This window comes from Gymnoscopelus microlampas (genome assembly GCF_963454915.1).
Source record: "Gymnoscopelus microlampas genome assembly, chromosome: 8".
In the NCBI taxonomy this organism is placed as follows: domain Eukaryota; kingdom Metazoa; phylum Chordata; class Actinopteri; order Myctophiformes; family Myctophidae; genus Gymnoscopelus; species Gymnoscopelus microlampas.
This window is the reverse complement of record NC_139945.1, coordinates 16828746-16855512: the sequence shown is the minus strand read 5'-3', so window position 1 is coordinate 16855512 and position 26767 is coordinate 16828746. Positions and strand designations below refer to the sequence as shown.

The 26767-nt window shown below is 40.8% G+C and overlaps 1 protein-coding gene across 1 annotated transcript in view; it reads right to left on the bottom strand.

Annotated features, from left to right (window-relative positions):
* clns1a (chloride channel, nucleotide-sensitive, 1A) overlaps positions 1-19797 on the bottom strand; it is a gene marked incomplete at both ends in the record, with an annotated part of 192086 nt that extends 172289 nt beyond the window's left edge. The window contains 6 exons of the mRNA XM_084063780.1: positions 15703-15761; positions 16454-16625; positions 17149-17303; positions 18693-18796; positions 18935-19117; positions 19591-19797. Coding sequence (XP_083919906.1) covers positions 15703-15761; positions 16454-16625; positions 17149-17303; positions 18693-18796; positions 18935-19117; positions 19591-19797 — 880 coding nt within the window. The remainder of the gene's footprint in view (positions 1-15702; positions 15762-16453; positions 16626-17148; positions 17304-18692; positions 18797-18934; positions 19118-19590) is intronic.
* Positions 19798-26767: the final 6970 nt, after the last annotated feature.

The following is a 26767-nucleotide window of genomic DNA, read 5'->3' as shown; positions in this document are numbered from 1 at the left end:
CCACAACAGCAACGCACAGCAACATACAAACTGCAATAAAATCAATACATCAACCAAACGTTCACACTACACAATATTGACTTGAGAACCAAATTCATGGACAAACTAGAAAAAGTGCTCCTCGGAGCACAGGTCTCCGCCAGGTCAGGAAGGTTATTGAGGGCCAGCAATGTTCGGAATTCGCCAAGCAGGATGGAATTTGAAAAATCGGACGCAACCTTGTTGATCACTTGACTATGGAAATAATGTGTACCGATTTGCATGATGTTTGGACCAAATTTGTAGTAGTAACATAAAATATCATCAGAGGGGTTATGGCTTCATTTGTTAATTAAAGGGTCTTTGAGTGGGCTACTTAGAAAAGCCCTAAAATAATGTCAGGTATTATTATTATTATTATCAATTCAACAGTCACATAGCTGCATCTGCATCAGGCTGTACCAGGTGATACGTGTGGCATTTACTCTCTCTGCCATCACTTTGTTCTGTCTTCATTGTCCCGTGTCAATTGGGAAGAATTAATGCCTTGAAAACACAACGTTCACTTACCACGTCTAAAATGGCGTTGAGCGCCACATCCAGCCACACCACGGTGGGTTTTGTGTGGTCTAGAACGGGCCGTGTTGCCATGTACATTCTGTTTTCTTCTTTCATTCAGGTGTATTAAAATGTCAACGTAACTGCAAACCTGTTTAATACCTGAAACACAAGAGTGAACACAACTATGAATGAAAAAAAAAGTCAAATACGTACCACACACAAAATATCCATTAGCTGTGGTCATTGAGAGGCCCCATTTTGTGGTTCCACATATAGAAAGCCCATTCATTCAGCCCATAGAGGTTTCCGAAAAATATGTATTTATATACATTATTTTAAGCCTGGAACCAAGCCATCCAGGCTCCTGGTGAATCATGACCATAAAACATTTGATTCTGTGTAAACACATATTTGAAAACCGCAAAAAAGGGTAGTTATTAAATATAGTATAGAATATAATAAAAAATGTAAATCATTTTTGAAACCTTCTAACAACACAAATCTAGTACGGGGCTCCCTGGCACAAAACATTTTCAGATGGGGGTTAGGGGACAAATACATAATTTTGGGGTCCATGACATGAAAATATTTGCGAACCACTGGTTAAAATAATTTAAATTTAAAATTGTGAAGCAAGCCCAAATGAGCAACTAAGCCCAAGAAACCACAACCCACACAACCAAATTTTACAAGAAAAAATAAGCCCAAAGTACGTTTGTTCTAAGCTGGTCCACCTGGCTCTCATTGGCTCTCATTGACTCTCATGACGTAGATGTTCGTACCTTCTTTTTATATACCTTGGTGTAATGCAGGTTATCAGTTGCCAGATTTTGCAAAAGAAACAAGCGGCTGTGTCGATAAAAACAAGCCCAAAAGAAGCAACTAGGCTAATTCGTTTCCACTTTTACATCGGCTGTTTGAAAATAGCAGATCAACAAGCTCAAAACGTGTCACATCATGACACGTTGTGAGCTTGTAGATCTGCTATTTTCAAAAAATATTTGGAAAAAAAGTAAAATATTCAGTTTTTTTAAAAACATTTTATCAACACAAATCTTGTATGGGGGTCCCTGGCACCACATATTTTCAGATGTGGGTCTGCGACAAATACATATTAATCTGGGGGTCCTTGACATGAAAGAAATGTGGGAACCACTGGTTTAAAAAACATTAGAAAGCATGCCCAATGAAGTGACTACAATTTAAAAAATAAATAAATAAAATGCTCATTTATAAGCAGACGTGACAACACGGGTAACGAGCGTATTAGGAGCCCCTTAGATCTTGCCGTCCTTTGCGGTGACATCAAAGCGTGACGTTGCTGTTCTCCACTCTGATTTGAGTACTCCAATTGCCGCCCTAGCGCTCTCCTCCCCCCATACACACACACACACACACACACACACACACACACACACACACACACACACACACACACACACACACACACACACACACACACACACACACACACACACACACACACACACACACCAGCAAACACGACGACGGGTTGTTAACAAGCGCTGCTTGTTTGGAAGTAATAAAAGACTCTTATAGTGAAATAAACAACTCTTAATATAACGTTACTGGACATAGACGTCGAGTAGAGTTGTCAGTGCTTACCAGGCTGGTGAAAAAAAACTGCTAAAACACACTATGTGAGCAGACTGTGGAAAGAGAAGTGAATTATCTCTCCATCCATCAAACAGGTGAGTTTTACTGCAGGTGTGTGTTAGCTTAGTGTCAACCTTTCCCATGTCAAGGACCCCCAAATTGACACTTTTTAGCCCGCGGACACTCATTTGAAAAGATATGCCAGGACCCCCATAAGAGAAGATTGTTTACAGCTCTAGCAGTGATTCTCAACCATTTTAATTTCAAGGACCCCCCAGTTTGACATGCATTTAGGCTACGGACCCCCATTTAATGAAATTTCTATCTCTGGGACCGTAATTTATATTGTAAAGTCAATGTTAATTTGAGAGTGTACAAAATGGAACCTAAATGGACCCGGTTCCATTTGTACACCCTCAGAGTTGCAGACCCATAAGGGTCCCATTTGGTTCCTAACTATCCATCATGTAGCTGGGGACCCCCTAGAACTCCCTCAAGGACCCCTGGGGGTCAACGGACCCCACTATGAGAACCAATGGCTTAGCTCAGTGGTTCTGAAACTTTTTCATGATAGGACCCCAAAATTGACACATAATAGTGGAAAAAGTACTCAAAGTCTGGAATTCCAAATGTACTTAAGTAAAAGTACAAACGTATTTGGTATCAAAATGTACTTAAAGTACCACAAATAAAAGTACTAAAATGTTAGAAAATAGCAGATCTAAGCTCACAACGCGTCGCGAGCTTGTAGATCTGCTATTTTCAAATAGCCAAGGTATAAAATGGGGCTAAAGTGGTTAATGCATGTTTTATAATGTAATGATGTATATCTACAAAGTTACAAGTAACTAAAGATTTCAAATAAGTGTAGTACAATATTTGATGGTTTAAGTGGTTACACAGTTGCGTTCCTGGTTTTAATGGGTTAAATAAGGTGCAATAACACATAAAACCCCCTCTCTGCTCTCTCTAGATGGCGAGCAACAGGTCGTGGCACGCCCGCTACCCCGTGCTGACCTACGTGCAGATCATGGTGTTCCACAACGTGTTCACACCCTCCTCAGCCTGCCCGCCGAAGTGCTGCCGCATCCGCACGCTGGTGATGCAACTACTGCTGGACGAGCAGCTGGAGGTACAGTAGCAGCACACACAGTAAAATCAGAAAGTTATAATAGGGCGCTGATGGCCAGGTGGTCCTTTGACATGAGAAAAGTTTGAGAACCACTGATATTATAGCAGGATACGTTTTTTTAAAAATGGTTAGGATTTAGAATACATTTGTAGGATCCCCCAGAAGCAAAAGATTAATTAGTTTAAAACAAATATAATATTAAAAGTTTGGGTTTGGGGTCTAAAAGATTAGGCTCCAAGAAAAGCTTAGGTTCGGGGCCCCAACACATGCTACAAGGCCCCAACTACAAGCTCACAACGCTTCGCACTGCAAGGTGTTCGGCTATTTAAAAAAATGTTGCCTTTCTTGTAATATTTGACAATTTAGCCAATGTTTGACCATTTTTTATAGTATAGTTGGCTACTTCTGACGCAGTAATGGTTTATTAGTTTATTTTTATTTGTCATTTTAGAGGTATTAAAAAGGTCTTAAAAGTCCTTAAATTGTAACTTTAGAAAATGTGCAAATACCCTGTATTCACTTATACTGTATGTTGGTTTGTTTACTGTTGAGTGAGAAAATAATGTTACACAATAAGCTAATCATCTGGGGACCCCCAAAATAATTTGGGTCCCGACCCCCAGTTTGGGAACCGTTGTTCTACTACTCAATGCTCAATCTAGGCATTATCATTGTATTGTGTAACTGCTGTTCTACTTTTATGGCAGTAGTATGGCATCATTTACAGTAATACAAACGTTTAAAGGTAGGGTAAGTGATTTTCTTTGGTTAAAATAAGTGTTAGATAGCTCTATATTCTGATAGTAATCATTGCTTTAGAGTGTTTGTTCAGTAACAGGAGTCTCCATGTCTCTCCAGCTCTACAGAAAATGAATTTTCAGGTCAAGATACCAATTTTATCCAATCAGGATAGAGAACTCAGACAGGATACAGATTAAACAAGTGAAATTGGAAGTGATGACACAAAGAAATGAGCAGACACAATTGGAACTGGAACACTATATAAATTAAATAAATGGGCACTATCTCCTGATTGGCTGAAACTTTGTCACCTACCTGAAATAAAATGTATGTTCTGTTTATTAAAGAGCTGGAGAGACTGGGAGACTCCTGTTACTGAACAAACACACTATCAGAATATAGTGCTTTAGCCTTTTAACAAAACACTTTTTCAACCCAAAAATATCACTTACCCTACCTTTAAGAAAATGTAAAAATGCAATGTTGAAAATATTTTGATAAATCTAAATGGCGTTTTTTTAGTCAATATCTCATCTGCTTTTAGAAGCAATTGAAAATACAAATGATGTTGCGTAGCCTATACTTTGTTGATGCCCCCTAGGGGCACTGTGCTTGAATATCTGTCAGCTCTCCAAGATGATCAAAAGCTTAAGACTTAATGCCACTTTTGTTAACCACTTGAACCCCTATTCTGGGGGGAACGTTCAGCAAAAATAGCCGATCTACAAGCTCACAGCGCGTTGTGAGCTTGTAGATTTGCTATTTTTGGCGAATCGATTTGTGTAGAGTGAAAGAAGAGCATACCAAATGCGCTCTTTACAGGTCAGTTTTTATCAAGTATAGAGCGTTTAAGTGGTCCTGAATTTGCATCCTAACAAAAGCTTATTCATCCTAGTGTATGACGGAGGACAATTTCACGATAAATTAAAATCTCTGCGATACGATTATTGTGACAGTTGTGACAGGATACAGTATACGTATACAGTAAACATATTGCCTCAATTCACTGGCTCCCTGTACATTTCAGAATGATTTTTCAATGATATTTCAAGAAATAGCAGATCTACAAGCTCATGTGCCGAGCTTATAGATTTGCTCACTTTAATTAATGTTTGTTTGTCCTTCTTTCTTTCTTTCTTTCTTTCTTTCTTTCTTTCTTTCTTACTTTCTTAGAGTGGAGACAGACTGTACCGTTGAAAGGCTCAACCCGAGGATGCCCTTAGAGATGGAGATCTCTCTATCCATGGATTTGTTTGCATGGGGGATTCCTCCGCGCCAACGGCCCTGGTCTTCGGTGGTCTCCACCGTGGATTGATTGCTGATTGACGCAAAATTCCACGACAGTGTGTATGATGTGTCTTCATTGATGCAGAATTCCACGACAGTGTGTATGTGTCTTCGGTGGTCTCCGCCGTCGGCCTCCACCGAAGACCTCGGCCAGCCGGGGGTTTCCTCTGAAGACGACTCTAAGTAGGAACCTCTTTTCCTTTTCCTTTGCTGGATGCTGCAGCTGCTTCATGCGTTCACACTAATCACATGACGCTGCTACATTTTAATCAATGACGAGCCACATTTTTCATTTAAAAGTTTAATTTCTTGCCCGAAGAAGATCAAGAACATGTCGATGTGTTCCAACATACCTGAAATGAGTCAACGAAAAGCACATTTTGAATGATTTCTTCAGTCTTCAGTGAGAAGATGATTGATTTGACAACGCTGGACATCACTTATCACGATGTCTGGGAAATAGTTTTAGGCCAAAAACAAAACACAGAACAAACTAGAAAAAGTACTTTCCGCCAGGTCAGGTAGGTTATTGTGGCCTCCTGGTGGCGCTAAATGTGAAAAGGGTGCCATTTCTTCTTAGGCCTTGCATGGCAATCGTACTCTGCATTAATGATTTGAGGCATTTTGTTCCAAAAATATGTTTTGTTAAATTAGACCTGCTGGTGGCACTATAACAGGCCAATGTTAAAAGGGTGGCATTTGTTCCTCAACATAGTGTGAATGTGCATGCAAAGTTGATCCTCAATCGGACGCTGTGTTCATGATTTGCGGCATTTTGTTCAAAACAAGCCACTACTGCAAACTTTGGATGTGAATCTCAGCCAATCAGGATGGAATCAGAAAAATCAAACAGATCCGTCTTGATCACATGACTATAGAGATCATGTGTACCGATTTGCGTGAAATTTGGATAAAATCGGAGTCATATAAAAAAAAGAGTTTTACATAAGTCGGCCTCCTGGTGGCGCTATAAAAGGAAAAATGCAGGCCAATGACCTTTAATGAGTGCGCATACAAAGTTTTACACAGATCGGTGCATTTATAGGTAAAAACACGAATCGGCCTGTTTTAGCCACCATGAGGCTGATTTGAAAATTCAAATGGCATTTCTTCCTCGGCCTAGTGGGAATGTGCGTGCAAAATCTCATGGAAACTGCATGCTGTGTTCATGATTTGAGGCATTTTGTTCAAAACAGGACCCTCCTGCAAACGCTGGAAGCCATTTTTAGCCAATCAGGATGGAATCTGAAAAATCTGAAAGACACATTTCTGTTTAATGACAATAGATATACACAATAAGCGTTCTCAAAGTTAGTTTGTGCTCTTCAGTAATACCCGAGATGGCAAAATCCAAGTGCTTTGGTTGCAAAGTTAAATAAGGTCAAAACACAGGTCTCCGCCAGCTCAGGTAGGTTATTGTGGGGCAGCAATGTTTGGAATTCGGCAATCAGGATGTAATATAAAAAATCGGAAGGAACCATCTTGACCACTTGGCTATAGAGATAATGGGTACCGATTTGCATGATGTTTGGACAAATTTGTAGGAGTAATATAAAAAAGAAAACTGTTGCAAAAATTGGCCTCAAGGTGGCGCTATAATGGGGCAATGTTAAAATGGTGGCATTTGTTCCTCAATGTAGTGCGAATGTGCGAGCAAAGTTTCACTGCAATCGGACGGTGGGTTCATGATTTGGGCCACTCCTGCAAACTTTAGATGTACATTTTAGTCAATCAGGATGGACTATGAAACATCTAACAGATCCTTCTTGATCACATGACTATAGAGATCATGTGTACCGATTTGCGTGAAATTTGGATAAAATCTGAAGGCTTACAATCAAAAAATGTGTTTTACATAAGTCGGCCTTATTTTTTCTTTGGCCTCCAGAGAGTGCGCATACAAAGTTTTACACAGATCGGTTTTACACAGTTATAGGCAAAAACACAAATCGGGCTGTTATAGCGCCACCATGAGGCTGATTTTAAAATTTTCAAGTAGCATTTCTTCCTTGACGTAGTGGGAATGTGCTTGCAAAATTTCACGGAAATTGCATGCTGTGTTCATGATTTGAGGCATTTTGTTCAAGACGGAGCACTCCTGCAAACTTTGGAAGGCAATTTTAGTCAATCAGAAAGGAATATGAAAAATCTGAAAGACCCGTTTCGTTTAATGACTATAGAGATACTGTGTACCGATTTGCGTGCTGTTTGGACAAAATCTGTAGGAGTACTGTCAAGAAATGTGTTTTGCACCAATCGGCCTCCTGGTGGCGCTATAACAGGCCCCTGTGAAAAATTTGGGCCAGAGGTTCTGCTCTGGTATTCAGGGAGTGTGTGTGCACAGTTTCGCTGCGAGCAAGCCAACGGTGCCGGAGATTAGCTGTACACAGACAGATCGAAGGACGGACGGACGGACAGGGGGTAAAACATACTCTCTCGCCATGCCTTTCGGCCTGGCGGAGACAATGAACAAACAAAGTAACACACCTTTCTCCCGTGACTCCACTGACACGAGACCATAAAGAGTTCCGGGCAATGAATAAACAGACACTTCCGGTACAAATTTTCCCAATAATAATTAAACAAAAATAATGCTCATGAAACAAACAAGCAAGCAATAAAGAAATAACAATTATCTAAAATAATAATTATGGCAGCAGCTACACATGGGGTGTCGGTCAGTGGTGAAGTAGGCAAAGGCAAAACAGCAGCGTGTTCCTCTTCACCAAGCCCATGGCATTCAAGGGCAAAGCGCACACCTCGCCATGCCCGCAGACACACCTCTGTGTGGCTCAGTCACACACACACCACGCCAGGGGGGGCGGTTTTGGTTTTGATTTATAAAAAAGTTCTAGCAGATGGTTTTAAACAATAACCTAAATCACAGTTGTCAGACCTTTTAACAATGTATAAAAAATATTTGCACATCCACTTTGTTCAGATGCAGGTGGGTTGGACAGTGACAAATGAAGCAAGCATGAACAAAAATCCTGCACTCTGCTCTTACTCAGCAGCATCAGTTTTACTCTGTACCCAGAGTACGGAAAATGCACTCGCTCCTTCTGTACTATAATGGCAGCTTTTAGATGTTACTTTAAGTAAGTTAAACAGATCAGGAAGATGCAGGACTGCAATGTCAAACTCCATACTTTATTGTAGATCTCATCACAGCAGAGAGAGAAACTAGTGTCTTGATTGATGTACTTTATTTAGTAAGACATGAGAAACAACAGTACATTCAGGGAAGTACAATTCATAATACAAGGTCTACTACATTGGATAACTAGCACTAAAGCACTAAGCTTGTTTAAAATTAGTTCTAGAGTCTCTCTCTAGAGCTTCCCCCAACCCCCCAACACCAAGGTCTTACACACATTTATACTGGCAGGATGATACACAGAGGTACAGTATAACAGATGGTCATTCCTTAGATGGGCTTTATTCTATAACTGACTCACAGAGTCGGCACGTTTGAAATAGGTATGCTTGAGTCTGCTTTTTGTAAGGAGTTTGTCAGGGAAGAACAGGTTATGATTGTTGCATCTACTACATTCAATTAATAAATACCACAATGACTGTTATATGAATTTTATCCACCATAGTACAAAAGTGTAATTCACACAAAAACTGTGAACATGTTTCTATTTAATAATAAGAGGCTATAATCATTGCTTGGTATTTATTCCGATACATATAGCCTCTGTAACTACTCCTAAAGGTTATAACCTGACAATTACCGGTAATCCGATCATTCTCCATGATTTCCTTTCAACTTTATTGCAACCGGGCCGATTTACATTAACCACTTAAGCCTGACTTAGTTGACCCGAGTCCCCCAGGGTCTATACCAGGCCCCCTCCTTTTTTCCCTCTACACCAGATCTCTTTACCTAAAATAACCGTTCAACAAGCTGACAACACTACGTAACACAATGCGTTGTGAACTTGTAGATCTGCTTTCACCAAATGTTCGCCCCCCAGAATACACAAAACTGCGGAGCGCTGCCCTGTAGGTGGCGCCGCCAGTGATGTGGTGTCAGACTCGATCAGCTGCTGCTGCGCGGTGTCAGTCAGCTGCAGTCACTGACTGCTCACGTTACTCTTTTACCTGCTTTTTACTAACTTTTACTAACACTAACTTTACAAAGATGTACAGAAAATCGTGATGAACCTGTGTAGTTTATGGCTGCTCCAACAGCCAAGCAGGTACAGAGTAACGTGAACAGATGGACAGAACAGCAGCAGCAGCTGACTGAGTTTGACACCGCAGCAATGGCGGCACCACCTACTGGGCAGCGCTCCGTGGATTCGTGTATAGGGAATCTAGGGTTCATATGGTTCAGGGAGTAAGATCATGTTGAAGAATGATGTATAAACATTTGACCCAGACATGGCAGCTCACTGTCTTTTGTTTCTCTCAGGTGTTGTAAAAGGAAACGTTACAAACTCCCTCAGACTACAGGAGAAGAAGAAAGCATCAACGAGACATTGTGAAAGCGAGACTTCTTCTGCGATACAGTGCATTCAGTTAGGAGCTGTGCTCATATTAGACTCAGATTCATAACAGTACTGTATGTTTTTTGGAAAATATTTTTTTAATGTTACTTTAATGTTATTTTAAAGTAATTAATTGACATATTTCAACCAATACTAGTAAAATAAATGTATGTTTAGAAATATACAGAAATGTACAAAAAAATAACATTTTGTAGACTTTTGTCGATATTGTAGATGGGGCACAGATGGGGTCTCATCCTCTGTAATGACGAAACATGCACACTTTATCCTGCCAAAAAAAGGTGGGAATCCTGGGCGTTACAATGGTGCCGTGCCCTGGTTGGGTTTCCCCGTGGGAGGAGGTGAATATAAAAGAGTGGTTCACAACCTCAGTCTGATGGCCTGAACGACTAATATCTCCCCTCAGTCATGGGGAATTCCCTTTGGCTTGGTGGTTAAGATGTTGGCTTTATATGCGGGGGACCCGGGTTTGAATCCCGGGCGTTACACATGCACACTTTATCCTGGCAAAGAAAAGGCATAGGATTAGTGTTGTGTATAAATGCAGATAACCACTAAAGCTCTATATACTTCGTCGTGGGAAAAATTGTATAACTTGCAGATGTACAAGCTTGCAGATTGGCTATTCTTGCTATTTTTTTTAACATTTAGGAAAAAAATAATTTCCGGCCTAAAAACATGCCCCAAAAAGTAGGACAAATGTCCTATCTCCAAGATCACAAATGGTAATTCTCCCAGGAGCATACCTTTCTCTCACAGGCATCTGTTCGATAGTTTCAGGCAAAGGTTGACCAAAGGTCTCTGGAAGGAAGAGAGTGGCCATGGCAGACAGAAGAGCCAGAGAACCCAGCAACAGATATGGTAGATACTTGTAGTATATACCTGCATATGGAGAAGAGCACATTTTAATTACTTAATTTAGTATGCAGCTGCAGCATGTGCATGGTAGTTCACAAGTGTTGAAGTACCATACTTCTGTCAGGAAACTTTAAATGAATTAACTAATTATTGCATATGGAGATAGCAATTATAGTTTGGTGGTACACGCTTCTACTCTTGGGGATGCTCCCTGCAGCAGCACTACACAGTGTTCCCACACATTTATATCAATACATTTACACACACACACACACACACACACACACACACACACACACACACACACACACACACACACACACACACACACACACACACACACACACACACACACACACACACACACACACACACACACACACACACAGATAGAGCAGAACCCCCCACGAGAGAGAGCAGAATCTACACAGCTGGAGGCTGGGGTCGGAGGAGATCTTTTCCCATAGTAGCAGCAGCAGCAGCAACAGTAGATTTGATGGATCAGGAACGATGGGATAAGCTTCGCTGCCATCAAGTATAAGTATAAGTCAAACTATTCATCTATGTAGATCTTAAAAATCCCAGCCGTAGACCTATGTCATTTGACACAGGTCTACGGTTAGCTACGGTTAGCTATTCTTCTTCATATTCAAATTCAAACATTTTTGTACTTTTACTCAAGTCAATTTTGAATTCTGGGCTTTTACTTGTAACAGTACTTCTACATTGCAGTATTGATACTTTTACTTAAGTAAGATATTTGAGTACTTTTCCCACCCCTGATAAGGAGCTGCTTGTATGTTTCAATCAAACAAATGTTTTAAATTAGTTTGTTTCATTTATTAAATGATAAATTGTCTGCATTCATAGGTTCTCTAATGACTTCTGCTTTTAAGAAGTAAAACTGTATCTTCAGTAGGCTAGTTGCTCTCCTCTGCTCTCCTCTGCCACCTACTGTCCACTTACTGTATTACAAAAATGAAACAAAACACTCCCCTCACGGCATAGCCACACCCCTACCTTTCAACCCCTCAGGGAATGATTTGGGCTATACTGGTCGCCTAGGCTGACGAAGTCAATAGTGAACCACTGTATAAGGACAGAAACGTACCCAGTTGCATGGCATAAGGAGCAAGGATAGCGCCCACTTTGGCAACCATGGCACAGGTGCCAACAGCTGTGTTTCTGAGGACTGTTGGGTACAGCTCTTCGGTGTAGGCAAAAATGGTTTGGAAACTGGTGGAAATGCACAATTTACCCAGCATCTCCAGTGCTATGGACAGGTCAGCTAGACCTAAGCAAACAGAAGAATAGAAGAGAATAAAGTAGAATAGATGCATGTATCTATTTAGATATGCTGTATGTGTGTGTATATATTTATGCATGTATGTATTTGTGTACATATGTGCATGCAAGTGCTTCACATTACTGAATGTATGGTATATCCAAAATTTGCAATAATTAGTACACACACAAACACACACACACACACACACACACACACACACACACACACACACACACACACACACACACACACACACACACACACACACACACACACACACACACACACACACTTCTGACTGGTATTGGTTTTATTTGGCATTAATGCCAAGTTAGCCGCTCTTGGAGCCTGGCCTTTCCTCTATTGATAAGATTACGTCCCAAAGCTGTATGGAATGCTGTTAAGGATGAAATGTTGTTTCATCTTTAGACTGAGAAGGAGTAGTCTTGTAACTTCCAACATTCAATAGTTTATGATACCCCCCCCTACAGTCACCTTGTGGCACCAGCTGAATCAAGTACAACATTCCGCCTCCGAGAACCAGACAGAGTGCCACAGTCAGCCGCCTTGGAAGATAATGCAGCGCCAGCAAGCTGGAGAAGGACGCCGGCAACCCCACGGCTGCCGAGATGAAACAGTTGAGAAATCGGTCGCCGTGAATACGGGATGTGTTCAGGGACAGGCCATAGTAGCCAGTGTTTATAGTGAACCTGGGAGGGACACACACACAACTGTCTTTGTAAGTACTGATCAATGATTGACAGATGGATGGATGATGGCTAGCTGGATGGGCAGACTTATAGATAGATATATGCATGCATATAGGGATTCATTTATATATATATATATATATATATATATATATGTACAATTTCTCCCTATAGATTCAGAACATTCACTAGAATACAGACCAAAACTGTACACTGTTTTGAAGCACACACACTGACAGATTCCCAATAATGAGACTCTTTGCCAACCCCTTCAGCTTTCGTTTTTAGTGTGCTACTCTGTGAATTTGCAGTCTTTTAACTTGAAAAAAAGTACAATTACTGATACATTTTCGAAGGTAAAATTTTCATCCCCACTGACATGCGCTCACATATTCACACGGATAAGAAAAGGCACCCTCCCTTTTCCCTTTGCTACCATCGGTCACAAGAGACACACACACACACACGGTGACCCACTCTGAGACAGTTGACACATACTCAGTGGTGGAAAAATACTCAAAATGTGTTACTTAAAGTAATAGTTGGTAACTTTTTCAAAAAAGTTAAATTGTATATCTTTTGTGAGTGGCAAATGTTTCACAACACCCATTCCATGAATTTCACCCCCGAAAGCCTTTTCTAAACATATTTTCTATTGAAAGTGGACAGGGGCGGAAACGACCGGAAACGACCGGTTTCCTGTTTGGCCCGGAATTACCGCGCTAGTAACAAAAAGGAATTTCACGCTGTTTTTATGGGATTATAGGATTTGAAGATGGATAAACAACAGCAAAAGAAAACACAGCTCACGGTAACTAAAGCTCCACTGGCTAAGAGAAACAATCTGCAGATTGTATAAAACAACTAAAAGAACGCTTTTTGAAACGCTTCCACCTCCCGGTGAAAACAAATGGAATTCTGGGTAATGCAGGCATCAACTAAAGACCTGCATTGACGGTAGTGACCAGTAGAGGTTGCTAAAAATCGTTATTTTTGGACTTTCCAAGTAGTATGGCTTTAAGTAAAAGTATCAATACTGCAATGTATAAATACTATATAATACTAATATCTGGAATTAAAGATTTACTTGAGTACAAGTACAAAAGTATTGGTATGAAAATATACTTAAATTACCAAAAGTAGAAAGTACTCATTATGCAGAATGTCCCATTTCTAGTTTTCAAAATGTATAAAAATCTTTTGAAAATAGCAGATTTACAAGCTCACAATGTGTCGCATTGTGAGCTTGTAGATTGGCTATTTTCAAATGGCCGAAATTGATATAAGGCTGTGGGTTGTGGGCTGTATGTTTTTTATTAATAATCTAAATCTAAAAAGTAACAAGTAACTAAAGTTTTCAAATAATTGTAGTGGAGAAAAAAGTACAATAGTTGCCTCTGAGATGTAGTGGAGTAGAAGTAAAGGTACGGAACATTTGAAATACTCAAGTAAGGTAAAAGTACCTCAAAATGTTACTTCTGAGTAAATGTACTTAGTCTATGTATCTTAAGACATGCAAAAGAAGCACATACATACCCTTCTACAGTATATGTGATAAGGTGAGTGCTAAACAACCTGTGGATACTCACCACACTAGGAAGAGTATGAGTGTTGATTTTCTGGCTTTGGTGAACCTTAGCAGGTCTAGAACGCTGTGACGCTCCTCTGGGTCACATCTGTCCTTTGCCATGTCACTCTGCAGCAGTAGTGGAAAAAGGAATCAAATGTTTTACTTAAGTAAAAGTATCAATACTGCAATGCAGAAATACTCTGTTACAAGTAAAAGTTCGTAATTCTAAATTTACTTGAGTAAAAGTACAAAAGTATTGGCATTAACATGTACTTAAAGTACCAAAAGTAAAAATACTCATTATGCAGAATGTGCTATTTCAAGTTTTCAAAATTGAAAATAGTAGATCTAGTAGATAGTAGAATAGTAGATCTACAAGCTCACAACGCGTCGCATCGCATCGCGACGCGTTGTGAGCTTGTAGATTGGCTATTTTCAAGTAGCCGAAATATATATAGAGCTTAAGTGGTTAATGTTATGTTTAGTAATAAAAAACTAGTAACTAAAGTTTTCAAATGATTCTAGTGGAGTAAAAGTACAATAGTTTCCATTGAACATTGGAAATACTCCACTAAAGTAAAAATGTTCATTGTGTATTCTCCCTCCATGCCAAAATGTTATAGACGGATTTCCGCGCGACGTCATCACAGAGCAGAATGCGCAATCTGCGCATGCTCGGGGAAAACGAATTGTTGCGCCGTTCACTCTGTTGTTATGTTCGGGAGTTAGATAGCCATAATTCTGCTATTATAGGCATAATAGGCATAATGCTGCTATTATATACAAACAGATCCAACTTCCGACAAATCATTTTTATTGAGTAAACAAGGTATTACAAACTGCATAATTTAATCTACTTTCATTAAACCCGGTGAAGATCATTTATTTTATGAATGGACATTTGAGCAGAGCTGCTGCGGGTAATGGCGCCCTCTATAGGCTACCCCCGGATCTGTACGGTCATATCCTCTCATGTTTACTAACAGGAAACCTGTCTATGTGTCTACGGCTGTCATCAAAGACAAATGTGAAGTCAGTTATAATGGTGGCTGTCTATTTGTGAACATAATGTTAGATGTAGCAGGGCCCTTTATACTGTGTCTATTAGGCTTCATGCCTTGCACTCCAAAACGTCTGTGCACAATGCTTTTTGAAGGGTTTTTGGTGACACATCTGGTAGCTACGTGGTCATTACAGCATCTGGTAGAAATGTGATTCCCAGTGTTGGGGCCAGAAAATTGGGATTACAAATAGTATTTTATAGTGTTTAGGGAAGTGTTCACTTCACACATGTATGTGGAATGGATATTGTGAAAAATATGCAAGTGAAGAATTATATATATTAGAAATAAATGTAATTTAAAGTCAACTTACATCATAACCTTCAAGGATAACCTTCGGAATCTCTACGTTGTTCTTCTTAGCAGCCTCTCTCAGTACAGCCTCAGCCTCCTCTATCCTTCCCTGGGAGATCAGCCATCGAGGAGACTCTGGGATGACCCTGCCTCGCAGGTAGGAGAGAGAAGGTCCACGCTTTGGTTATGGAACACAGTAGAGAGAGTTTCACGCTCAAACAGTCGGAAGGGCTTTACCTCAAAAGCAGTTCATGGTCCCATACAGGTGATTACAGCGAACAGAAAATATCATCCTTTTAAAATGTAATCATTTTAAGAGAAAAAGGCGTCTCCAATAAAACTAAAATTACCTTCAAATCTGAAGGTTATTCATTCAAGTCAAAGTCATTGAAAAAACACAGAACCAAGGTCACCAGAACCAAGGACGGGTGTTTTCAATGAATCCATCATGGTTAAAATGGAGTTACAATGGGTTTGTATAGGAAGGGGGCGTGTCAGACAAAATGAACATCAAATATCTAAATACTGAATCAAGCAACTTCTAGGGTGCTCACAAAAGCCTGAGTAGACGTAAAAATTACCCCAAACATGTTTGAAAGTGAAATATCCCTTTAAGGATTCAGTACCTGTTCTTTTTCTCCTGTAAAATGAAATAAAATGTTATAAAATAAATAAAAGAAAAACCCTTGAGAATTTGAATTCATAAAATAATGAAAGAAACTATTAGCATCTATACTACAGTGAGCTGTCACAGGTAATAGTGATAATATTAAGTCCCCAATATTATGAGTAAAAAAACCTCAGTAGTGATGGTTCGTCTACAATGACTAGAACTCACCACCAGAGGGGTGTGTAGAGCAGGCCAGGCAGAGATATAGCCAGCAGAAGATACTTCCAGTCCCTTATGAAATAAGCAAAGAGAGGCAGCATCATGTAGCCAGAAGTAAAGAACAGATTCATTCCCAGAGTCAAAAACAGGACACGTACGTTTCCTGTCAAGATCTCAGTACCTGGAGGGAAGCAGAGGGAGAGAAATACACAAAAATAAAACACGTTTATTGGCTAAAGCTCCTCCGTTCCACAGATTTCCATAAACCCCTTAACAGACGACGTCATACTGGCTGCGTGCAGCCAGTATGCGCGAAACGAAACCCATTATATCAGGTCTCGTTAGGACGCGTCTCACTAGCCAACACACACAAGAGGGGGTTGGGGTGTGCTGAAACCAGTGCACCCCGAAACAGGTTGGGAATTGATTGCGTGAAACAATCACCTGTGCGTCCAGGCTCAATGTTAGTAAACAAATAATTGGTCTATGTTAATGTATCATTTCATTGAATTCCTAATGCTGGAGTCGCAGGCCGAAAATAGCAGATCTACAAGCTACCGTGCCGTGTTGTGAGCTTGTTGATCAGTTATTTTCAGCCATGACTCCATTGCACAACAACATATAAATCAGGCTTAAATAGTAGGCTACATGTTACATTCAGCACATTCCCATCCATTCTCAACATGTGAGTAGTTGTTGCATACCTAAGACAAAAGCAGATATATGGTTGGAGTTCTGGCCCAAAGCAACGATGAAGAAGAGGATAGAGAACACCGTCCACGAGGGAGAGAAGATTTGGACAAAGGTAAAAAGTGTCTGGACTGCCATGGTTACAAACATAACGAGCTTTCTTCCAAACCTTAAAAAAAAGAAAAGGAGACAAAATTAGACCAACACGTCAACAACTTCTAGCTTTGCAATTTACATGTCAGCAGTGGTGGAAAAAGTACTCAAATGTTTTACTTAAGTAGCCTACAAGTAGCAATGCCACAATATAAAAATACTCTGTTACAAGTAAAAGGCCTGTGTTCAAAATGTTACTTGAGTTAATACTTAAAAGTACACAAGTATTGGCATCAAAATATACTTAAGTACCAAAAGTAAAAGTACTAATATGTTTGAAAATAGCCTAGGTATAAAACAGGGCCAAAGTGGTTAATGTATGTTTTATATAATAATTTATATCTGCAAAGTAACTAGTAACTAAAGTTTTCAAATAATTGTAGTGGAGTACAAGTACTATATTTGCCTCTGAGATATAGTGGAGTAGAGGTATAGTATTGAATATTGGAAATATAGTAAAGTAAAAATATCTAAAAAGTGTACTTAAGTACAATACTTGAGTAAATATACTTAGCTACTTTCCACCTCTGCATGTTAGACATTTTGCAGATGCGCATATCTAGGCGGACAACTTACAAAGTGCAAGATCAGAGTAAATGGCTGGAACCCTAGTCAACAAATGACAGGGTCAATGATCACGTAAATAGCTTGTAGATCTGCTATTTTCAAACATTTTTTGTACTTTTACTTTTGGTACTTTAAGTACAATTGATGCCAATACTTTCGTACTTTTACTCAAGTAAATTTTGAATTCCGGACTTTTAATTGTAACAGAGTACTTCTACGTTGCAGTATTGATACTTTTACTTAAGTAAAATATTTGATTACTTTTTCCACCACTCACAATAACCAACATACATCTGGATCATTTAATCAAAAGAGGCCTTTGAGCAGTTATAACAATACAAAAAAGTTTGTCATTCTACTAAAACATTATCTAGAAGTGGTACTTTCACCCAACATACACGTTCACAGATAAAATAAGTTATCTTCTTTTTAATAGGCCAGCCATACACATCTGGACAAAGGGTCAAACTGTTAGTTATTATTGGTGGATTATAGACCAGATAGACCAACGATAACACAGGATAACAGACTATCCTGAAGGTCAAAGGCTGCAGTCACATGACCATGAATCCTTATGTCACACATGGGCAGTGGAGGACAGTAACGGTGTACATGTACTTGAGTACTGCACTTAAGTACATTTCATGAGTAGTATCTTTTTTTGTATACTTCTTTGATTACTTTCACTCCACTATACATTTCAAAGACAAATATTTTACTTTTGACTCCACGGCAACTCTAGGAAGGCTGTGAAGTACTCAGGCCATTTCCCCACAAGCCTGAAGAGACAGAGTGTCATGGGTCATTATTAAATAATCATGCCATGGGTTTCAAATACCTGTCTGAGATCTGTCCAGAGAAGAAGCATCCACACAGAACTCCCAGGAAGTACACTGCGGAGGTGAACGGTTGCTTCCACTGGTTGCTGCATACCAGGTCAAACTGCAGGTTGAGAATTTACATTAAAGAAAGATTGACACTTCCGGGTGCACCTTTGGTTAAAATAAAATTGTATTCACTAAAGTTATGGATTGTGTAGCGTTAACTTGAAAGTGCAAACACATGCATGCACGCACTGACCTCCGTGACGATGGTGGACTGGTAGATGTCATGGCTGTAGCTCCATCCGTCCACACAGCTCTCCTGTCTCAGTTCAGTGAGGTTCACGTCCCGACCGGGGATGTAGCCCAGAGCAGACAGGTTCCTGACCTCGTCCAGTCTGTACCGGTGGCATCGGCTCTGCTCCTCCTGTCCGTTCACCACCTTGTCAAATATAATGACCTCTATTACAGTGCAATAAGCTGTATGTATGGTATGTATGGCGACTAGGGATGCACCGATATGGAAATCCTGGGCGCCTACTGATACCAATGTTTATAATTAACAATTTGACCGATAACAGATAGCCGATACCGATGTATATTAACGTTTGGAAACATGTCGTAAAGCATTGGTTCTCAAAGTCCCCCCAGGGGTCCTTAGGGCGGGTACCAGGGGGTCCCCAGCAAAATTAGTTAATAAAGCATTACAATCATTTTAACCCCTTTATCCATATTGTATACTTTTAAAGCGAAGATTTGTACTCAAATCTTTGCTTCTGGGGATCCCTGGAACAAAATATTTTTGAGATGGGGGTCCGCGGTCAAATACAGTACATATCATTTTGGGGGTCCTTGACATGAAAAAGTTTGAGAACCACTGTCGTAAAGAACAATACACTGGCATCAGGTGCTCACCTCTACTGGGATCATGGCCTTGCGCCACTCTGCAGTTAGGTTGACATCTGGAACCAGGCAGTGGTGGCGGGGGGTGTCAGCCAGGAAGATGACAGAGAACGCACTGAGGCCATTGGGAATGGTGCTGGCACAGAGCAGGAAGAACACGATCTGCTGGAAGCGTCCCCACTGTCCAAGGAAGGCTGTGGTCTCCTCGTAGTCCTTCATGGCCAAAGACGCATTGGTCTCCTCGCAGTCCTTCATGGCCAAAGAGCCAGGAGTCTGAGAATCAAGAGAATCAAGATGCAAGACTCTCCTCTTCTTGGTGACTCTAAATACCTCATCAAGTTAGGTGATGTGTCAGACACGTCCAGGTCCCATGAGATACAATCGGACATGGTAAAAGAGGAGGCGTGAGAGCGGACCTCAAGGGCACTCGTTAAAGTAAATTACAAAAATAAAGCACTTGTCTGACACCTCTCTGACAGCACCCGTGTTATCCTCTAACTCTGTTGCCTAACCAAGAGTAAACACAATAGGCCTGACACCGTCACCGTGCAGGGATGAGATGAGATGTCAAGACGTGGCCTATGCCACGTAGTAGGTTAAAGACTAGTAAAGGTAAACAAGAAACCATTAAACAAACTATTTAAACACCTAATGCCTGATTCATACTTAGTTGTGTGCATCATGGCACACAGAACATAGCAGATCTACAATCTCACAACGTGCCACGATGCAACCAACGCGTTGTTCGCTTGAAGATCTGCTATTTCATAGTACATCAGGCTTAAGGAAGTGCAGGTGTCTTTCCGCTGATAACACATTAGCATTCTGCAAATACTCTGCACATATTTCAGTCTACTGGGTGGTCTTTATTGAATGTGATGATAGTTTAGTGCAGTGGTTTTCAACCCTATTCATGTCAGGGACCCCAACTTGACACTTATTAGCCCGCAGACCCCCATTTGAAAAGATATGCCAGGGACCCCCACAAAATATTTTTTACGTCTCTAGCAGTGATCCCTCAACCATTTTAATTTGAAGGACCCCCAGTTTGACCTACATTAGGCCCCCCATTTAATGGTATTTATATCCCCAATTTATAGTGTAAAATCAATGTTAATTTAACTCTGACAGTGTACAAATGGAACCAAATGGACCCGTTAGAACCATGGGTTTAGTGTATGATATTTTTTTCTTTTTTCATATATATAAATATATATATATGTATATATATATATATATATATATATATATATATATATATATATATATATATATATATATATATATATATATATATATATATATATATATATATATATATATATATATATATTATCATGAACAGAGTTTTGCATTCTCTAGTCAAATGATGGAGACAAGTCCCCAGGACTTTTTTGTGTTATACTTTTATCCTTTAATGTCTTACAGTACCACGTTCTAGCATTATGAGATGAATAACAGACCATATCATTGAGATTTGTTACTGATCAAAACATTGCATTGGTCCAATGTATGAACCTGTCATGAAGAAATCAAAGCCTAACTCCCTCTTGCCAACATAGTATATGTATATTTATGTGTTGATTACACTAGAACTAGATGTCATATTTATGTACAATATTTATGACACCTGCGTGGTATTTGACTGGAGGCTTATTCTCGTATTCATAAATCTTTTCCCAAGCTGCAGGCATAGAACTCAAGTTCACACAGAACCTAAATTTGTTCCATAACGGTGATTGAAAGCTGCTTGCGGCTGTTGGAGTGGTGGGTAATAAAGTTATACAATTATGTGAATTGCTCAGTGTGTAGCGCGGGGGCAACTTTGATGATGGAGGAGAGGGCCACTATATTTCCACACTCACTCCAGAGGGCCACATTGCATATACGGCAGACACCTCTTATCTCCGTATTTTAACTTTGTTCTTAAATTAATGCCGTACTTCGCCATTCTATGTCTCACAAAAGTAGCTTAAATAGCCGATCTACAAGCTCGGATTTTGTGGTGCTATTTTGGAATTAGAATCCTGAAAAGTAAAATTTTTATTTCATTTGAAATGCATTTAGTTATACTTATGTAAAAGACAGTACAATTGTAATTCTAGTCATTAAGCTACTAATATAGACTGAACTAATTAAAGCGGGTCATGTTTGCATGTTTGGAATTGTAACAGCTGAAATCAATAATAATGTTGGGCCGCATTAAGTGAAGGTGGGGGCCGCCAGATGCCCATGTATGCCATAGCCTAATGGTTTGTCACGCCAGCCTGTTACTGCAAAGTTGTTGGTTTAAAATCCCTGGATTGGACTAGAAATGATTCTGAATGGATAAAATGCTTTCCCTTGAGGGAAGCATTTCCATTCTAACTTAATATTATAATGTGAAACGTGTTTTTGATTCATTGTTTTTAATGAACAGGTATAAATGCAATAAAATACAAATACACACATAATCAAAAAGGATGATACACAATATAGGCCAGTGGCTTATTTCCATTGAGGCCAACAAATAGGTTAGTGTAGAAATAGCCTGGGATCAATACAATTTTCTGGGTTTCTGATCCGGTCAGGTGGCCGGAACCCTCACAACCCGGAACCACGGGTGCCTGAGCATCACCCCAAAATAATTCCCCGCGATCAAGGACATTTTAATTTTTAGGGCCTATCCAATAAAACCCTTGATTCGGCGTAGTTTAGCTTGTAGTTTGTTTGGTATATCCAGCCTTTAATCCAACTCGTAGCGACTGGCGAGACTAAACTAGCGTTTAAATGCTAACTGTATTTAGTACTGTCACTCATAGGCGGAGTTTAACATTTGTGCGAGGAGGGGGGCAAAAAAAAAGTCATGATAATATACGCATGCACGCACACAGGCGAGCATGCACAAACACACACGCACGCACACGCACACAGGCACATGCACACGCACACACGCACGCACGCACGCACGCACACACACACACACACACACGCGCACACACGCACGCACGCACGCACGCACGCACGCACGCACGCACGCACGCACGCACGCACGCACGCACGCACGCACACACACACACACACACACACACACACACACACACACACACACACACACACACACACACACACACACACACCTGAAGCGCAGACTCGCACACAAGCACAGCCTGATCCAAATTAGTATGCCTGTACAGTACACTGTTTACAGCAGGCTGTAATAATGTGTCATTCCTTGTCTTACTTTGTGTAGAAGTGGCGTCCCGCATTATGTCCACCATCTTCTCAGGTGACAGCTTTGCTGTTATGTCATCCTCAATGTTCAGAATTGTAAGTGAGGAAAACTTCTATCTCCCATTGTTGACCGCAGCCAATTTAACATTCTCCTAATGGCAGAGAAACTCCTCTCTGTGGTGGCAGATCGGAGTCATAGAAACTCCTCTATGTGGTGGCAGATCAGAGTCATAGAAACTCCTCTCTGTGGTGGCAGATCAGAGTCATAGAAACTCCTCTCTGTGGTGGCAGATCGGAGTCATAGAAACTCCTCTATGTGGTGGCAGATCGGAGTCATAGAAACTCATCTCTGTGGTGGCAGATCAGAGTCATAGAAACTCCTCTATGTGGTGGCAGATCAGAGTCATAGAAACTCCTCTCTGTGGTGGCAGATCCAATGGGCAGATTCAGTGCCAACTGTTGCATATCGTACAGATTCGGATAGCTGTCCTTTGTAATCCTTTTTAAGATGATCAAGTGAAACAGCTGTGTCACGGGAGGGTTTCACAAGATCCATCTCTGGGAATTCTGATCAAATCGGCTGCTTGGGACCGCAGTGTTTTCCCTCAAGATCATCCACTGATGGTCCCGGGGCCTCGCCCTCACCGGCTCTGCTGGGGGACCCAGCGCTGGTAACTCTGATGCTGTGGTGGGGCTCGTTGTCGTTTCTACCCGCTGTATAGGGTCAGAGGGCATAGAGTTGCTGTAAGACTCACTTCCGTCTCAAGTCATTACGAAAATCCTGTCACATAAAATTGATTTATACCTTGTACTCCAGCACAGGCAGTCTGTGTATACTGTGCTGTGCATGACTTTCATCGCAAGACTAGATGGCGTTGTCTGTCATGTATTTCACTCTGTTGGATAAAGGAGCACAGAAGGAGCAGAGTAAAATTAACTCAGAGGCACTTCATTGTGTGTTCCTCATTTGCGATGCGATGCGACGCGTTGTGAGCTTGTAGATAGGCTATTTTCAAATGGTCGAAATATATATAGAGCTTAAGTGGTTAATATATTTAATAATAAAAATCAAAATCTAAAAAGTAACTAAAGTTTTCAAATAATCGGAGTGGAGTAAAAGTACACAACATTTGCCTCTGAGATGTAGTGGAGAAGTAAAAGTACTGAAAATTGGAAATTCTCCAGAAAAGTAGAAATACCTCAAAATTGTACTTGACTAAATGTGCTTAGTTAGCCTACTTTACACCACTGGCAACAAGTGTTATCCTTTTAGCCTAAATGTTTTACTGTACTGAACCTATGTGCTGTTTCAATTTCAAAATCAATATATTCAATATTCAATCAATCAATCAATCAATCAATCAATCAATCAATCAATCAATCAAAAAAACGCTCTAATAACCGCTTTCTGCTGCTGTTGCGAGCATCATGGCCATCATCAGGGTTGGACGCTGCTAAGGGGCTGCATGCCGTTATCGCTGATGGGGCTTTCATGGCTGTCATCATCACTCATTCATCAGAACCTGCTGCTACTGTTTGGCCTGCAAAATCTGGGAGCGCCAATAGAGGGAGACGGCTGCTTCCCTACTGGCACTGCCTGGACCATGCACAGAAAGCAAAATATTGTCCCTTGTCCCTTTGCCCGGGACAAATGACGTCCCGTAAGGGATGCGCCTCTTTAGGTCAAAATACGGGGCATCCCGGCAAATACGGGACTGTTGGCAACCCTGATTCTAGACTAGACTGTAATCTAGAATCCTTGTTATAATCATGTTTCACTCATCAGTTACAGTATCTGTGGCGAGGGTCACAGTAATAGTTGATGTAACTCTCACTACAGATTGAATCTATCATTGCATCATGAGCATACTCCGTACAGCCCCCCCCAACCCATCAGATGCTATGCATTGTGGGATCTGTGGTCTGAGAGGTGACAGAAACCCTCCAAGGCTGTTTTCACAAAACTACAGTTTGAGTCTATAAGCTGTGTTTCTAAAACTGGTGGCTCAAACTGTACAACCAATGTTTCATTTCATAGCTATGATTCTCCACTTACTATGAAGTATAACTAAGAAAAAACTTTATTTGTTTTTTTTAAACCAAACATTTTAAAATACTTAGCCTTTGTCAGATTGCGCCATATGATCCACAGATGATGCATACATTTTGTTTTCATGCCCAATTATTTCAAAATTCAACAACAGATGATTGGAACACAGTATTATTCACAAACAGAATATTTTAAAAGTCTAAAAACTTGTCACTTGCCTTCTGAGGTCACAGGGCTGGTGGCTGCTGAAGTGCCGTGGCAGTCCTGTCACTCTTGGTTCAATAAAACCCTAAAGTCCAGTTTATAGACGACATACACAGAAATTACCGTTCACCTGAGTTTATTGACAAACAAGGGAGATTCTCTCTATCATGTGAATAAAAGAACAGCAAATTAATGATATTAAAACAATACGACCTGATATATCACGAAGGCAGTTCGCTCCACATCAGAATCTGCATGCAAACAAGCGTTCAGTTGAGCGCCTGGAGAATTCTGAAGTTCTTATTTATTACATTCAGTATATCAACGCTGTGGCTATCAAGGCCTGTTTTCTAACTAGAGCACTTTTCAGAATTTTCAAAAAGAATCAGGATCTGGGCCCCACACGGCCCTCACACTGCCCCAGGAAGGAGCTTTGTGCTGGGAATGTTCCATTTATACCTAATGGCACCAGTTGGCCCTCCCCCCAGGTCATAAATGTTTACGACCTGGGGGTCGTAAAATGTTTTTCAAAAAGCTCCAGGATCTTGGCCCCGCGTGGCGCAGGGACACCCCCAGGAAGGTGCCTCACGCCCGGGCATGGTCCCTACCTATCCTATGGCACCAGTTGGCCCTTCTCCCCCGATCCAAAATTTCACTCAGGGGAGAGGCCAAGAGCCCTAGGCCTCTTTGGGCCTCCCAAAATGGTGTGTTTTTCAGATTTTTGGGCCGCACTTGGCCCAGGTAGCGACCCAGGAACCCGGGGGGTAGGGTGGGGGGAACCACCGCATGCGCACCGCCGGCCCGGATCCAACGAGCCCTCCACCGACCCACGGCGGTCCGAAAAAGTTGTTATCCTCTAACTCTGTTGCCTAACCAAGAGTAAACACAATAGGCCTGACACCGTCACCGTGCAGGGAGGAGATGAGATGTCAAGACGTGGCCTATGCCACGTAGTAGGTTAAAGACTAGTAAAGGAAAACAAGAAACCATTAAACAAACTATCTAAACACCTAATGCCTGATTCATGCTTAGTTGTGTGCATCATGGCACACAGAACATAGCAGATCTACAATCTCACAACGATGCAACCAACGCGTTGTTCGCTTGTAGATCTGCTATTTCATAGTACATCAGGCTTAAGGAAGTGCAGGTGTCTTTCCGCTGATAACACATTAGCATTCTGCAAATACTCTGCACATATTTCAGTCTACTGGGTGGTCTTTATTGAATGTGATGATAGTTTAGTGCAGTGGTTTTCAACCCTTTTCATGTCAAGGACCCCCAACTTGACACTTATTAGCCCGCGGACCCCCATTTGAAAAGATATGCCAGGGACCCCCACGGAATATTTTTTACGTCTCTAGCAGTGATCCCTCAACCATTTTAATTTCAAGGACCCCCAGTTTGACATACATTAGGCCACGGACCCCCATTTAATGGTATTTATATCTTTGGGACCCCAATTTATAGTGTAAAATCAATGTTAATTTAACTATGCTGTCAGAGTTACAGACCCATAAGGGTCCATTTGGTTCCTAACTTACCATTATTTAGCTGGGGACCCCCTGGAACTCCCTCAAGGTCCCCTGACCCCACTTTGAGAACCATGGGTTTAGTGTATGATAGTTTTTTCTTTTTTCACACACACACACACACACACACACACACACACACACACACACACACACACACACACACACACACACACACACACACACACAC